Raw genomic sequence first — 16,370 nt, forward strand, 5'->3', positions numbered from 1 at the left:
CGTGGGGATAATGGTGGTAGACCTAGAGCCCCCTTCCGATGCGAGGATGATCTTCTTCCAGGCAGTATCCATGTTCAAATTTCGGCACATCACTGGAGGTCAAGGCTTAGTCCAGAGAGCTATATGCCGCTTCACAAATCAAGAAACTCCTGCACCCGTTAGTACCAATAGTGGAAGCCATGATAAAAGAAGTTAGTAGTTCCCGGGGTTATGGGCCCTGGATTTCTATTAAAGCAAGGCCTCACGGGGATGGACGATAGACAGTTTGTGGCTGTCATCCCAGATCTTCTCTTCAAATCGAATTTGTTGGCAATCTGTTTTCAATCTTGTTGCGTCTTTTTCTTGTTGTCATCTAAGACATTTCAAGAAAATATTCCTCTTCCCTCCGGCATAGAGTTGGCTGCTTCTCGAATCATCTCACTAAACACGGTGAGCACTGAGACATAGCCTCTACCGCACATCACTCCTCCATCAGACCAGGGGAGAAGCAGCCGCCTAGCCGATATACGGGCGTCAGAGGTCTTACCTGAGAGAACCAGGCATAGTCATCCCAAGCCTCAGATTGACTTCCACCCTGGTCCCTCCTGCGTCTGTTTCAGGCATCGGGACAAATCTTCCGCTCCCCTGGAGATACCTGATACCTGGCTCTCAGAAGCGTGAGTCCTCTGATATCAAGCGGGGATTGCCTGGTGGGATTCGTGGTAAGTCAATGGCTGCATCCAGGACCCCTCCATACAGATATTGCGGTGCTGACCGGGACCCTTAATTCTGCAGGTGCCCTGATACACCCCACAAGGTGCATAATCCAGCATCAAGATCTGATGCACTTTCTTCATTCATTCCCAGCACCGGTTATAGGTGGCAGGAGCGGTGTGGTTGATAGCGTAGGCTGCTGGCCTGACTTTAAAGCAATGCTCCGTGTCCTTGCTGGTCCCGAGAGTTGGAGAAAGGATATGATGACTGAGCGCAATCTTCTCTCTTCTTCCTGTTTAGCCGCCCTGCCTGATAGCTGTGCCGCCGCCCCAGCCATGTCTTTTGATACATCATCAACCATCGGTCAACGCTCAGAATCCACCATGAGGTGCGAGCAGCTTCAAATAGGTGACCACGGAGAGACAGACGGACAGTATTTGGCCACGTCCGCTGGTGTACTAAACGACGACTTTTCAGGACGAGATTTCCAGACCAGCGGAGAACAATATCGACGTTGGCATGCCAACTTCTCATCAACCGAGCCGGCGAAAAGCGTCCGACCTACATCACAGAACTCTTTCCACTGGAAGCTCCAAAAGATTGACCGACCCAGCACCAAAGATACGTTCACAGTCGAAGAGCTTAACTCCAATAGTGGCGGTGCCCCTACTCCAGACTTAGTCCACCCTATTCCGAGACATAGCCCGTACGCTGTGACCAGCTACTTTACCTCCGAGAAGATACCAGAGACATCAACCTTCGGAAAAACGGAGAGCCCGCTGTCTGAAGACAAGAAGTGTCTGGTACGAGGATCAAATTGGACAAGTGACGACTTTGCCTTCTCATGTCTGCTTCAAGAAAGACAATCACCAGACGCCAGCTCGTTGACGACCCTGCCCGATAATTATACACCAGTAACCACTGACGGCACATATACTGATCATTCAGTATCGCCTTGGCCCTCAGTCAAGACCCAACTGTCTTGGGACACACAGACGGCCAATGCCACTCACTGCAAAGAAGAAGTTGCGTGGAATGAACCGCGATTTTTCCCCGATGTCGAGCAACAACAAACTCATTTCGACCAATTCCCTGTGACGACCGATAACATCCATGGCTTTCCGAGCCTAGGCCACAGTGCCGAAACTTATGTCCAACCCTCGTCACTGCTGGACCCTTACGGATCAACTTGTCCTGGCTTGTACTTGAACGGCAGCACAATCACACAACAAGAGCAAAGTCCTATACCTTACTCGAGCAGCACCTTGGTATTCCAGAACGGCCTTCGACCAGACGAGTCGACAGACTCATTCTTTCCCTCTGGGTCTATTTCCTACCAACCAAGTCATGTTGGCCACATGGCTACTTGGACTAACGATGTCAAAAACGCCCTCCTTATAGAATACAAGCGCCAGGGACTGTCATACAAGGACATCAAAAGAATTGCTGGTTTTAAGGAGGCCGAGTCAACTCTTCGTGGCAGGTTTCGGACTTTAACAAAATCAAAAGAGCAGCGCGTTCGTAAACCTCAATGGCATGAAAAGGATGTAAGTCTCCGACAGTATCTCCACAATGGGATATTGCTAACTCGATGAAGGTGAGACTTTTGTGCGAAGCTGTCAATGTATACTCCGAAGACGGTAGAATCAGCCCTTATTCAAGGCGCCCAGTTCCACCAACCAAAATACCCTGGAAGAAAGTCGCTCAGTATATCTGGAATAACGGAGGCTCTTACCATTTCGGTAATTCCACATGTAAGAAGAAGTGGTGCGAAGTGCAGGGTCTCTAACCCCTAAGAGAAGGAAAACGGCTGGCTTGATAGCCTCCTCTATTCCGAATCGGATATGAATGCAATGTTATAGATAGATACCTAATAATACGCCTTAGATAATATGAACTCTCAATGATTGTGACATACCTTCAATGCAACCAAGGAGCACGGGTCCACTCGGTGTTGTGGTACCTCTGTATGTATCTCAGCAATACAAGCTTCGGCAATACGTACCCTAAGCCACAATAAACATGGAAAGCGTCATGGGATAGCACCTTGAACACCTCACTGGGAGGTAAAACGACAATAGAGAAGTTCCGGCCAGAAGGCTAACCACGTGAAATTATATACAACAAGAAAATGCTATCTACCACTTGCACCTGGTTTGGTATGTGCCAGCAGAATGCGTGCGACTCTAGGGCCAACTCTCGTGCTCATGATCATAATAAAGAGAGCTCTCTTGGATCCGGATGAGGATATCCAATGGAGGCGAGAACCTTCATCAAAGCATCAGGGCTCCTACGCAACTCATGCCATTCCGCTTCAGCCTTCACCATCATTGTACCGGCAAGAAGTGTCCCGTTAAGTTCAACGACGCCCGCTTCGGCAATATCTTTGCGTGCTGCATCATCTACTGAGACAACAGCGCTCACACTCTTTCTGGGACAGATCATCATTGTTGAATCGGTCATTGCAAGATTGTAGCTAATGATGGCCGGCCCTGTACTTGACTGTAATTGGCTCCGGGGAACTCCTGCTGCCACTGCAGCAGCCTTGTACAGAGATAGATATATCTCGTGAAGCTTCTCGGCAGAAGCATCTGCAGGTAGGGGAAGAGCGAAGTTTGCGAGCGGTATCCCGGCCACTCGTCGAAATTCTGATCCAAAGGACGCCGGCTGTGACGGGACCGTGTCGATTAGCGGCTTCCAGGTGCCAGTCTCGTCGTCTTGTGCCATTGCCTCTACGGGGATGAATTGTAGATGTCTATGTGGCTGGCTTGCTCCACTTTCATAACCGGAATTGAAGAATGCAAATAATCTCTTGGACGAGGTGCCGCCCGACTGGTTTCCATCATTCCACGCCTTCACGCAGGCGTACGCCGCCGCCAAATCTTCCTTTTCCAATATATCGGTTTGTTCTCGCCAGGCAGTCGTCGCCAGAATAAAGTGATTGGGGATAACGGGGAATTTATTCAGAACGAGGAAGTGGGTTGGATTTTCTTTCGGAAAATGTGCGATCAAAAGCTCCGGGGAAGGATTCTCGAAGGGGTCAAATCTTTTCTTTGGGCTTCCTTCATCCGATTTTGGCTTGCCGGTTGGTTTATTTGCAAGAGCAGGGCAGTATCTGAGTTGGTACTAGTACAAGCACCACGTTAATGATTGATGGGGTTCAATGGAAGAGTCAACTGCGTCATGTTGAGGGGACTTACGGGAACGCCACCGGGGCGGAGGATTTCAAGATGAGTTTGGGAGAAGATCAGATGGCCAGCGTCCTTAGCAGCTGTGAAGCGTTTCGCAACGAGAGCGGGGAGACTCTCGGTGAGACCAAGCTGCATCCTGTGAATTCGTCGTTTGAATGAATGTCGCGGAGAGTTGGAGAAGACAGGATTGCTGAGCGTCGGACAATAAATGCGGGGTGCGGTGGGGCTAGGGAGTATAGCAGCTGAGAGGCCATTGTCATCTTCATCACCTAAAGCAGTCTGGTTTGGCAGAAGAAAAAAAAAACACAGAGAAGAAGAGAAGATGTCACTTAGTGGTTGTTTCAATTTGGAATTTATCCGACGCTGCAACTTCAGGTCAAAAAATCTCTTTCCCATCAACACCGCTACCTTTGAGATCCGAATACTAAGGTTTATTGCCTCTTCCACCTAAGTCCATAGTCATGGAAAACTCGAGAAGCATATACGAGCATATACGAGCATTTATGGCATCCTCAATTTCGTCCATTCTGAGCACTTAGGCTCTGTGTTCTGCAGCCGCACCACTAACCGGGTCACGCTCTTCTACGAGGCCGAACACTAGTTTCGATACTGGCCCGATGGTAATGAAAGCCTTCCACTGGCAATACCGGTCTGGCTGGGACAACTAACACAACTGGAGCAATTATCATCATTGGGATCTCCCTGATGGGTCAGCTACTCAGATGGGGCAATTGTTTTATGGTCAATTCCCTTTGTATGCCTTCAACTTGCAAGTCGCTATACCAAAAGAAATCCTCTGCTAACTATTACCAAGAACTGCAGCGTGCAACGAAATTGGAACTAAGTCTGGAGATCCATCCTTCACATCTCCACGCGTACACAAGTGCCGCTGCTCTCTAGGAGAGTTCTCAACCTAGGTTCTAGGTTGCTGGGCGGCACCGCGGGCACCGCAGGCACTTGCATAAAATAAGTGTTCTAGGCAGATGAGACAACCTGGGCAAGCAATCTGATGACTGAGCGTAACTGAGTCCTTCGTAACATCGTCCAGTCAATCTCCACGGTGGCTTTATGCCTGCCGGTGGAGTCTTCGCGGCGTTTGACGAACATGGAGATGCTAGGGACACTGTTTCCATTGGGTGCTCTTTGCTGGGATGGTCACAACTGCAGTCGCGGGCTTTTGGGCCATAAACTGGATCAATGTAGATCATATCCTAACTTTATTTTTGCTGTAAACACTCGAGACGGCTTTGCTGTTGCTCCTAGGCGCAATTGCTCTAGATCTTAGCAAAGCCGTAAACCCTATCACTGGGATTTCTTTTTCAGGTTGTGCTGCAGCTATTGGTTTCATGGATGTCACAGTCTCCCGTACCTTTTCATCAGCCAGGTCCACAGGTTCGCCGTGAACAAACATATTAGAAAAACAGCGTGATAAAGGAGGCAATTCGAAGCAAGCCGGAGCAAACGGGAAAGCAGCTCAGGCCCCTACAACTTTGGCAAACGTTCCGTCGACGATTTTCTTCCGGCTTCTTGTGTCGTCTGCCAGGCAGATGATGGCCTCACACTACACATTAGTACACACCCAGTCCTCTAACTCATGATCTAGCAGAGGAAGGAGGAAGGGAAGAGCTAACCTGCGCGAAGATGCTGAAGCAACGATTCATTTGCGCAAGACCCGGGACATGATCCAAATCTACATTCTCTTCCACATTATGTTACCACAAATATACTATGCGGCGTATCGTAATGAGGCGATAAATCTTTGCATCTGCAATGACATGTCCCTCACCCTACCTTTAGAAACCGGTTTTGGCACGGAATCCGAGGGGGCTCATCGATATCGAAACCTTCCAGGATCTCCAGTGTAACTCTGACTCCTCCTATCGCGGAGGGCGGCGAGAGCATTCCTTCTATGTTTGTTGGAGATTGTGGTGGCCGTTGACATGTAAGCATGCTTGTACGTTCTAATGATCTCCGTCGTAGCAGGCGGGACTGAGGATCGAGCGTCGAGCATTGAAGGTTGAAGGCGGAGGGCGCCAGCGGTGCTGTCAGGCGGATGGGAGGGTATAGGAGCAGGTCGGGGAGGCATCGGACAAAATGGCGAGGACCCATGATAAAGATGATCAAGGCGAGGATGAGAACGGGTCGATTGTTGTAGTGGTTAAGTGAGGGCTTGCACTGCTAGAACTGTTGGTGCCGAGGCCTTATAACTTACAGGTTCGTCGTTGGCTGCTTGTGGTCCATGCGGTGGGAGTAGACGGAATGGTTTCAGAGTGAGGAGCCTGAGGAGCCTGCGTTGGATATCTTGCCTCAAAAATCTCTATGGATCTAATAACGTCAGCGTAACTTGCAAGCTTAGCTGGTCAGTGGATCTTGAATGTCTGATCAGTCTTTATCGTTGAATAAGCCATTTGCTTACTGACATCCAGTGCCAGTCAGTGCTCCGACGAGACTTATTGATACTGGCTTGAAGCAAGGAGACTCAGCCCAGTCACTGCCAGGAGATGCTATTCAGTAATCGGCGCTAAAATGGATGAGTGTCTAAAGGATAATAAATAGTCTCGTCTCACAGTTTATTAAAGAAATATAGAAGCATATAACATCACGTAGGCGAAGAAGTTGCCATCAAGGTCCAGCCTTTATATAAGTACATGTCTTTTTTGATTAATAAAACAATCAACGCAGTGGTATCAATCAAGTTATCCAAAATGCCGCTATCATCATGCATATAAGAAAACAAACCAATTCCAGCTCGCAAATCAAGCCATCAACTCGTCAATATCCACGACATCCCCCTCCTGGTTCTGGGAGAAGTCAGGGAGTAGCATCGCTGGCTGTCCAATGAGCTGCCCTCCAGTTCCTTCAGTCCAAGCGCCACGTTCCTCCTCAGTAGCACCGAGGATCCCGTTGGCGCGCTTAAGCGTCTCGACATCCAGGTCGGTGATATAAGCTTCGCGGTTTGTGCCGTCTCCAGCACCACCGGGGAGCTTTAGCCGGACCTCGAACTCATTGTCGAGCATCATTTCGTCCTTCCAAAGGCGGCGCTGGCCGTCGAAGACGCAGAGGACACGCTTCTTCATCTTGATATTGCGGCTGGGGCAGCCCCAGGACTGTGGGTAGTGGTCGCGGTTGTTGCGTCGTTTGGACGCGGTGAGACGGTTTTTACTATTGTTGTTTGAGCAAGACTTGCTAATGGCGTTGTTGGCGCCCAGAATCACGCGGGAATTTTTGCCGGTTTTGGCAGACTTGGCTGGTCGTCGATCGTCAGAGTCATCATCGTCGTCGTCATCGTTTTCATCGTCGTATTGATCAACGGAGCCAGCCGTGTCGAGTAGCCTGTGCTTTTCCATTGTCTTCTGGACTTCCTCATCCGACTCGACTTCTGCAAGTCTTTGTTGGTTGATCGCCTCGCTGGGTTCCTCTTGCTGCACAACGCGGAGGACACAGTCGTCGAGATGCTCGTAGAAGTCCTGTGCGTTGCTGAAGGTGCCTGAGCAAGTGGAGCACTTGCCCGTCGCATCTTGGCAGTAGTCCGAGACGCTCTTAGCAGAAGAGGCAGCCGGGCTCTTCTTGCGGCAGTTTGGTGGGGTCTGCTCCACACCATGAACTGAGGTTAGATGGCGCTTGAACACGTCGGCCCTGTTGAAACTCTTCTCCGCGGGAGAGCCGGAGCCGGGACAGAAGCCGCAGACCATCGTGCCCTTGTAGTGGGTGAGAGTGTGTCTGTTCTTGTCATATTTACGGGCAAAGCCCTTGATGTGGTACTCGCAGGTCACAATCGGACACTTTTCGGGTCGTTCCGATTGATGGGTGAGCATGTGGGCCTTCAAGTCTTTAAAAACACGCCCGCAGTCGGGATGAGGGCAACGTCCCTTCTCCTTGACATCGCCTTCGAATTCAGCACCGCTGGGAGCTGGGCTTGCTTGTGAAGGACGAGAGTGTATGGATGATATCGACGACCGGCGATCATATATAGACGCAGGGCGAGAGTGAGGGCCTGAGGGTATTGGCGAGGGAGGGGCGAGGTTGGATTGTTGCGGGAATGATTGCTTCGGCATGTAATTTTCTGCATAGTGAAATCGAGAAGGTTCCGGAGACTGAGGGTAGAAGCTGGTTGGGGCCAGGTTGTAGTCGGGCTGTTCAGGGTATGAAATGGCGGGAGGAGTAAGAGTGAGTTGCGGTTGCTGCATGGGCTGGATAAGAGAGGGGTCTGTCAAATGTCAGCTCAACTCCAGCATAAGATTCCGAAAGCCACTCACCAACAAAGCTATCTGATTTCTTTTGGTAAAACCCCTCCGCGTCAAAAGTGTTTACCATACTCTCGTTGGAAAACAAATCTCCCATGACTGCAGTAGGATGGCTCAAACCGTGGGTTGTGTCAACCCAATCCTCTTGAAAGGTTTGCGTATTTGCCGAGTAAGGCGAGCCCATGGCTGATGAAGAAGCGCTGGCAATCGAAGGACCGGAAGCGGTCGACACACCAGACAGAAACCCCTCTGAAGTGGTAACGGGAAAATTTTGTTTGCCCATGTCAGTATATGAATCACCGAACCCAGTATTCTGAAAGGAAGGCTGGGTCAAGTCGGGACCATATGCACCAAGGCTGTCCACGAAACTGAAGGAGTCGACCAGGGCAGGATCAATGGAGTAGTCCTGGAAGTATGGCCCCTGATGTTGCCTTGAAGGCTCTAGTGCCATCATTTTGACGGTGTTGGATCGCGATGAGAGTCGAAAGGAAATAGGCGGTTTTCAGGACGGTTTGGCAGAGACAAGCTGCGGCCGAGAAGCGGGTTCGCAAGGGCACTATAGCACGCTATATGTACTAGATCTGTAGAGTGCATGTCAGACGCGCGATTCTGGACAGGAGAATCGATTGAGTTCAATAGTAATATGACGGGCCGCTTGGGGAAATGTCAACCTACTGCCAATACCGCGTCGCGCTGGCCTGTACACTTTGGCAATTGGCCAAGTCCACAGAGAACCAGTCAAAAGGGCACGAAGCCACGCCACTTGAAGTGCGATAGAACACGGCGGCGGGATTTTGAAGAGTGCGGTTAGACTGGGAGCAAAAGGAACTCGTCTTCGTATGCGACAGTGAACGCCAAGGTAGAGCTGGCAGACGCCGATGCAAATGACAGTTAACGGATGCTTGATGAGTATAAAGGTTGAAGAGGAGGCGAGGACAAGAAGGGGATGAGAGGAGTAAGAAGAAAAGAAGGGGGGTCCGTCAGAGACAGCATGAGGGGAGTAAAAGCATTGTTAAATGTTCTCTGATTGCTGGCCCTACGAGCAGAGCACCATCTGGACTCAGCAGTGGATCGGACAGGAAACAGATTGGCCAACGAGAACACCAGAGGCCAGGGTCCGACTGGGGGTGGACGATGCCGACGATGATGCTGCTGATGATATTGATGGATGGGGTCGTGGAGGGGCGTGTGAGGAACTAGGCTTAAGGGAAAGTAAAAATAAAATAAAAATATTCAATTCTAGAAAAGAAAAAAAAATTGTCTTTTAATCGCCAAAATAATACTACTTACAGGGGTCCCGTTATTTTGTTATACTAGCCGTATTGGCTTGTACCGCTAGGCACCGCCAGGCTTTGATCACCCAATCCTCGCTGCTGGCCACGGTGACAGAGAAGAGCATGGACTGTGAGAGTCTGAGTGCGAGCAATTTTTTTCTTTTTTTCTTTTCTTTTTTTTTTTTTTTTTGCCCTTCTTCCCTTTTTCTTTTCCCTTTCCCGTTTCTGCCGTCTACTCGAAGATCCTAAAGACATACATAGTATTGAGTACTCCAAGTCTCCAGCCAGAGACCAATATCATCGTACCAAGCATCAACATCGTTGATCAGTCGATTTTCTCCACTCCGATCCACAGCCATCGTCCTAGAACCCGAATTCCCGAGGCTTAACCGATTAGACGTACCTTTTAAGGCAGAGAGGATCAAATCTCGATCATCGAGCAAGAATAAAGTGATCATAAAAGACCACATATCTTCAGATACACAAAGGATGAAATTAAAAAGAAAATTGTCCTGCGCCGATGCTGCGGGTTGCCCGGCCACCCCTGTCGCTCGCTGCTCGCTCGCTACTCTTACCTCATTACGGCCTTGCCAGTGTCACAGCTCTAGAGGATGCAGTAATAGTCTAACTGAAAGGTCGAGTCGCTTGCCATACCTCCAATACGAAACGATATTAATTAGCATAGCGAGTAGTTGGAAACTAAGTCGCGGTTGGGATACTGTCGAGTACAGATGCCCCCCGGAGACGCCGTCGTCTGTATGCACAGACCGGGATCTGACCCACAAGTGTCATCGGCAAGTCCGTGATGCTGGAATAGATGATTGTCGTCAAGTCGCAAACTTGGCATCGTGCCATCACCAATTGTGCTTTGACAGTTATCGTTCTCGGCTCCGCTTGCTTGACAGCCGCGATCGACTCCTCATGATAAGATGGTGGCAAATAATCCCCTCATTGCTCAAGCCTGCCTCTGATGACAGGGCAAGCGGTTCCGAGAGACGGCTTCTAGTCCGCTGATGCATGATTCAGTATGGTTTGCACAGTGGACACGAAGCCTAGACTAGGGGAAAGAGATTGCAGTGATCGCCAGGCGATTCACCTCTCATTACTGGCCTGGGTCCGTTTAGGCTGGGATGTTTATTTGATACGACTGTGCTTGGCGGTCAGACAGGATTCCTCTCGACCCGTCAATTTGGGTCTACCGAATCCCTTTTCTCCAGAGAGTACGACGTGCAACTTGACGTAACTTGCGGGCAACTGTACGACTGTCTGGAATTATCAACCTATCACCAATCGCCCATCGGGGTCGTATCCGTTGACTCCGATTCCCCGACTGTCAGAACCTCGAACACTGCAAGTGTTGCGAATTGCGATGGCCCGTACGATGGCCCATGGGCATCTTGACGATCTTAGTCCACTTCAGCTCCACCACACCCCTTTCTGAGGAACGTGCATTTCAGCGCCGAAATGTGATTGGCATAAGTCAAATGAAGAGTCACCCCGCTAGCAGACGAGTCTGCCATCTCATTGGCAGACTCGGCCCCGAACGGGATCTCTTGAGCAAACACTTTCCCCATTGCGGACGAACCGGATTTGTCTCGAACCGCACAGCCATCCAGAGCCGCATTCCTCCTCGGCGTGATCAACTTAGCGCCTTATGAATCCAATAGCGCGGTCCTATCTCAAATGTCAGAAGCTCAAATGGTCGGATTGACGTGTCAAGGGAAATTCTTCTATTCCATGTGAAAACAATGATTCTGACAGGCGCGCCAACTGAGCAACCATAGCGTCAGCGGTCGCTTAGCGATGGTCCAGTTTCCGGCAACTCGAATGTCTATCATGGCTCATTTGGTCTGTACGCCGTAACAGATCAATACAAATTACAGGATAGATTACACAGTTGGGTTTGGATGTGGGGCAACTGTGGCTCATGCAAGGCTGAGACTTGAGGTGCTGGCTCGCGTCCCATCATTCGGTTCGGTAGAGAATCAGATATGCTGCGGTGTATGGCACCGGCGAGAAAGATAGGATGGATTAGAGCTCAAACAAGCCAGACGCCCGACGCCATGGCATCAGAAAGCATTGCAACGCTGACAGACCCCACGGAGGCGAATACTGAGGCTTGAAACATGGTTGACGGTCGGCGAAGCGAGCACGATGCAAGCACGGATGCAAAAATCCCTGGTTGTCCACAAGGGTGCAGATTACCAAACACCCACAGTCGCTGCAGGCTAGGTGTATTCCGGAACACAGCGAGATGGGCGGAGGTGTCGGTGAGGACTTCTGCCGGGATCAGTCTAAGCGCCACATTGCCGACTGAGCCACTTGTCAAGAGCCTATCGCAAAGCAAGCCGCGGATCTTCCCGCAATTCCATTGGACGGCCCGTGTGATAGCGGGGCTTCTGAGGCGCAGGGTTTCCATTTTTACACCGCTCCCACTTGGTCTGTCCCCGACTTTTGGGTGTTCCGCAATACACATTTGTCACAGGGCAGACGGCACATGATGGCGCAGGTGCAGGTGCCCGATGATTCATCCTGCATGACTTCTATCCAATTCTACCTTTCAATCGATAACGTCATGTCCACTTGTTTATGGCCCAGAAGTCTTCCCTGCCAAGCCGGTCAGGAGCCGAGATTCTGTCTCCCAAAGTTTGAAAACCCGTTGGATAGACCGACCTTTCATCCAGATTTCTGGCGGAAACCTTAATCGGTCCCTCTGGCTTTGCGGTGGGAGAACCACGTTTCTGACCGAGCCTCTTCCTTCTACCGCTACTCTCCCGTATCTTCGGAAGAATTCTTCACAAGCAAACAGATCTTGTCGGCTTGCATAGGCCCCATCCCTGTAGATTGGTCATCATGATAAAAGATCATGACAGGTCAATTGGTGCCATTTTCCTTCCCACGCGGTGCTGCACAGATCCCGGCCCCAAAAAATTGGCAGCCAACACCAACACCACCACTACCAATACTGGCCCCATACGCTCATGAGGCAGAGCATTCCATGTTACCTCTCCGTCCGGTAAGTACCACCGTCCTGGCCTCTGGTCCTGGTCGGTCTTTGATTCGAAGGGTCATCCCTGCCACTCGTCGCTTATTATCACCATTTCGTTCAGTCTAACCCCATTAAGGTTGCTTGCACGTGGCAAGACAGTTCTGATAATGAGCCTGAGTCTTGTGTAACCTAAATGATCCAGATTCCATTCTCAGGCATTGCTCCTTTGGTCAATGCGAGCACGCACTGTCACCTGTGCCATCCTTGTACCACACCCTTAGTAACGGATTCGTAAGCGAGTCTACTGCCTACTCAGAACAGTGCGCGATATTCAGAGACCAGGCAGCCAGCAAATGCTCGCCCGGTGTGTAACTGCTAATGCCGGCCATTCGGCCATTGATAGCCAGTGGGCATTTTGATGGCCGGTAAGATAACTAATCAAAATAAACGGCGGGAAGTCGGCGAGTCAGCCCTACAGAGGATCTGCTTAACAACTCCGCCCATCCAGCGTAGAAACGGCTTTATCTCCGCCCTATACCGTTGGCATTAAGACTCCTCGCAGCTTCTGGTCCTGAACCGAATGCAAGCGTTAGACTGACATCCCTGCACCCATGTGTCTCACGGATGATAACGTCTTATGGCCTCACTGTCATCTCTTATTATTGGCGGCATATATCACTGATTTCAGTTACCACTGATCAGTAATCACGCACTGCGGCGTTCTGTTGTGCCTACGGACAAGAAACCCTGTGGCTAGACCTTCTGGGGAGAAATAGTCACGAGTCTTAACCTTAACGGACGAAGCCGTCCACGCTCTAGCATTTTATTTGCCGGCGGCTGCTATATTTGGATCCAGTAGGGTATGGACGACTAATGATTAAGCCTTTGACAGGAGACACACGCACTAGTCGATGGCAGCGAAGATCAACACGCGTTTCAGTTTACTGTCGAATGATGTGCAAAATGCGAACCAACAGGACAAAATAGCTGCCAACAGTCTGGGGTTTCTCACAATCTGGTTGGACCGCGATCATCATGCGACGGCTTTGACTGTTTCGATAACGCTACGCTGACAGTAGACATAACGGTTTGAGTACAGTTGCTACAGTTTTCGCCTCTTGTGAATCTGCAGTCCTGCTGAGTTTTAAGGATGTAAATTCAGTACCGACCCATGTATTCGTCCCAACCAAACCCAACCCAACATCCCCAACAAGCCACTGGGTAATAATCCGAGTCATGATACCATTTCAAGACCTGAGTGCAAATCCATCATCTCCATGACGATCATAGTCTCCTCAATTTCGCCTCGGACGACCGGGTAATACCCGCTCGTCAATTATTTACGTACGTGCTATAGAGTACGATTATCGGCTTAAAGCACTCACGTGGTCTAAGTCCGTACCGTTAACACGGCGTTATCCCAAAAGTCCGTCCGCGTTCCATGTATAGCCCCGGCGAGTTACGAGCCTTACCTTATTTTCCCCACAAGACCAACTTAATTCATCCGCTGCGTATCCATCCATACCCTGGCCCCTAAGTAATCTATTCAAAGCAGTTCGTTGGCAAGCCACGCGCCGGTCCAACGCCGATTCCTTGGACTCTGCTGTGATTCCCCAGTTCGTGTCGATCTAAAAGGTGTGGTTGATTACTCTGTATCCATATATTTCATATATTACCCCGATTAGGTGGATTCAAGGTGATCTGCAGCTCGCCACAGCCTCGCTGGAAATAGAGTCTAGATCTGGTCTGCTCAAAACGGTAGGGAAAATAGACTACGGAGCGCCAAAAAAATTAAGAAAGCGGGATTTTTGGCCCCCAAATCTCGTATAGATACTTTACCTGTTAATCAAGCCATTGGCCAGCGGTACGCGACAAGCCAAGCATGACGCGGGTATCAACAATCCATACCAAAGCATTCAGAGCGAGTGGTATGGAGTCCCATGGTTTGTCGGCCGCCAGCGGCGACTCCGGGCGACTGTGGGCAACGTGGTAGTATTCAGGGTTCAACTCCGTAGGGGCCTCGTGGCACTGCAGGGGTGGGTCGGGCGGTTCTCCAATAGATAAGCTGGAACTCGACGCGAATTCTTGATGGGTAACTGGTAAGGCCCAAGCCTGGAACTCCGGGGAGGCTTCCCTGTAGTCTGTCGCAGGCGTCCGCGTTCCAGCGGGGAGTGGGGGCTACTCTGCCTCATGGTTTGGGTTGTACAAGATAGGACGTACCCTCTGATGAAACTGCCATGGATCGATGCAATAGGTACGGAGTACGGGTCCTTGTCTCTTGCAAATATGGTACTCGCAATCACCCTAGTCAATCTATCCTGCACTGCCACTATCGCGCTGTCCAGATCTCGGCTAATTGGCGGTTAGCCTGCTTGTTAGACGAGTGGTGTCTACAGAAGACAGTAGTCTGTAAGAGCCCCGCTCATGTAGAGAGTGGTTGGCCGTCCTTGGGTTGATTTGTAAGTTTCGTTGAATTTGTCGACGTATTATTAATGTCGGGTGTTGTAGCTAACTAGTTAGCTAGCGGTACTTAGCGATGCAAGGAGTTTTTTTAGCAGAGAGACAAGGCGCATCACAGGGGTCGGCGAGATTATTCGTAAGTCTCCGTCAACTGTCAATAAGCGGAACGTTTGAAGGCGTCTCCGAGCCGTCCATCTTCTCGGATGGACCTTGACCCGCGCGGGAGCGGAAGGAATAGGGAGAGCTTGTGAGATTGACCCGTCAGAATTTTGTCGACCTGCGTGTCAAAAGCTCCAAACTCGAGTCAGGATGGACAATGGAGCACAGAAGGGCGATAGGGGGCAGCAGCAGAGCTAGAGGCTCTGTGGAGAGCCGGCTCCATGAGCAGGCGACACTCGACATGAAGGGCCAGAGCGTGTGTATATTGCTTGGAGGCCCTTTGAAGAGTCCCACATAATTGTGCTTCGTGACTCTCCACGACCCAATGGAGTCGAAACTGGCATTCTACTGATAGAAAGAAAGCCATGTGGTACTCTGTATATACTACTTAAAGCGAGAGTGCGGTGTAGAGAATGTTTGACCTTCTGTGGAACCTTGTCTCGTGACCCGGAACACCCAAACATCGCATACGAAATGACGAATGTAAAGCTCTATCACCTGCAATTTCACGCTGCCTTAGTAGGCAACGAGCATCCCCAGGAGTCTGAGAAAAAGGTCGTTTTTGCTCCATAATTCTGTTCCTTCTCTGTATACCCAGATTAGGAGATTGTGCAGCGGATCTGGCTAAAGCCCATTTATATGATTTCATGAGTTTAGTGGGACTCGAACTGGTACTACTACTAGTAGTATAGTTGTAGTACCATTAGTAGCAGCAGTAGTAGTGTTAGGAGAATGCACGGAATAGCCGGTCCTAAGCCGGTCTCAAAACAGCTGGTGCGATGATCTCCAAACCATGTGGCCCTTGACTCGATTCGAGAAATAGAAGTTCCATAGTGTCGCTTGCGGAGCCCAGGAGTCCAAGACTCGGGAGACTGGTGGTGCGGAAAAGTCGAACTCCTCCTAGTCGATCCGGCCCCGGGGCCCCGGGGGCAACGCACCTTCCTGAAACGATCAACCAGCTATGGGCCCGACAGTCACGTTTCTGCAACTCCTTCTACACTGAGAGCGCCCATGACAAGAATATCCTAATTTTCATCGGCCTAATTTCGGTTTTATACCGAGTAGCCCTCGTAGTGCTCCGTATATACTCCAAACACTGTGAACCATGGTACCTAAACTGTGTTTATCTTACGAGAGTGGAGAGAGCTGCGGAATGCGGCCGCTAGCCCCGAATCATGTGTCCTGACCAATGACAGCGTGCAGAATCGCTGCTAGGAGGCCACACTCGGTACTTTGAAGACTCCGCCCGGTGTCTGTAGTCTCCTCCATATGAGGTTCACAAGAAGATCTGCGGGACAAATTAAAGTCCGCCCGGCCTCTCCGATGGCGCTTCCCAGGCTTGTCTCCATCTACAACTCTC

The 16,370-nt window shown here is 50.3% G+C and overlaps 5 protein-coding genes across 5 annotated transcripts, besides 1 other annotated feature; 1 reads left to right on the plus strand and 4 right to left on the minus strand.

Moving 5' to 3' along the window:
* Nucleotides 1–16,370: part of a sequence feature (contig 1.23 1215..67024(1)) that runs on past both edges of the window.
* ANIA_01497 (uncharacterized protein) lies at nt 957–2,600 on the plus strand (the record flags this gene model as incomplete). Its single annotated transcript, XM_654009.1, has 3 exons — nt 957–2,240; nt 2,291–2,447; nt 2,581–2,600. 3 exons carry the CDS (start codon nt 957–959, stop codon nt 2,598–2,600), a joined length of 1,461 nt encoding a protein of 486 aa, XP_659101.1.
* Nucleotides 2,905–4,410, minus strand: ANIA_01498 (putative bis(5'-nucleosyl)-tetraphosphatase; the record flags this gene model as incomplete). The annotated part of the gene is made up of 3 exons (XM_654010.1): nt 2,905–3,819; nt 3,894–4,153; nt 4,332–4,410. 3 exons carry the CDS (start codon nt 4,408–4,410, stop codon nt 2,905–2,907), a joined length of 1,254 nt encoding a protein of 417 aa, XP_659102.1.
* On the minus strand, nt 5,359–6,306 carry ANIA_01499 (uncharacterized protein; the record flags this gene model as incomplete). The annotated part of the gene is made up of 4 exons (XM_654011.1): nt 5,359–5,445; nt 5,676–6,062; nt 6,097–6,201; nt 6,301–6,306. 4 exons carry the CDS (start codon nt 6,304–6,306, stop codon nt 5,359–5,361), a joined length of 585 nt encoding a protein of 194 aa, XP_659103.1.
* zfpA (putative C2H2 finger domain protein) lies at nt 6,441–8,882 on the minus strand. The gene is made up of 3 exons (XM_654012.2): nt 8,804–8,882; nt 8,141–8,709; nt 6,441–8,091 (listed from the first exon to the last, which is right to left on the minus strand). The coding sequence occupies exons 2-3, from the start codon at nt 8,580–8,582 to the stop codon at nt 6,641–6,643; spliced, it is 1,893 nt and encodes a 630-aa protein (XP_659104.1). The 5' UTR covers nt 8,583–8,709; nt 8,804–8,882; the 3' UTR covers nt 6,441–6,640.
* Nucleotides 13,333–15,253, minus strand: ANIA_01501 (uncharacterized protein; the record flags this gene model as incomplete). The annotated part of the gene is made up of 5 exons (XM_654013.1): nt 13,333–13,455; nt 13,864–14,019; nt 14,300–14,525; nt 14,612–14,743; nt 15,129–15,253. The coding sequence occupies 5 exons, from the start codon at nt 15,251–15,253 to the stop codon at nt 13,333–13,335; spliced, it is 762 nt and encodes a 253-aa protein (XP_659105.1).

Source organism: Aspergillus nidulans, chromosome VII (genome assembly GCF_000011425.1).
Source record: "Aspergillus nidulans FGSC A4 chromosome VII".
NCBI lineage: Eukaryota > Fungi > Ascomycota > Eurotiomycetes > Eurotiales > Aspergillaceae > Aspergillus > Aspergillus nidulans.

Coding starts and splice junctions, on each gene's coding strand:
- zfpA (XM_654012.2), bottom strand. CDS start 8,582: ATGATGGCACTAGAGCCTTCAAGGCAACATCAGGGGCCATACTTCCAG. Junction 8,092..8,140: donor GAAATCAGATAGCTTTGTTG/GTGAGTGGCTTT, acceptor GACATTTGACAG/ACCCCTCTCTTATCCAGCCC.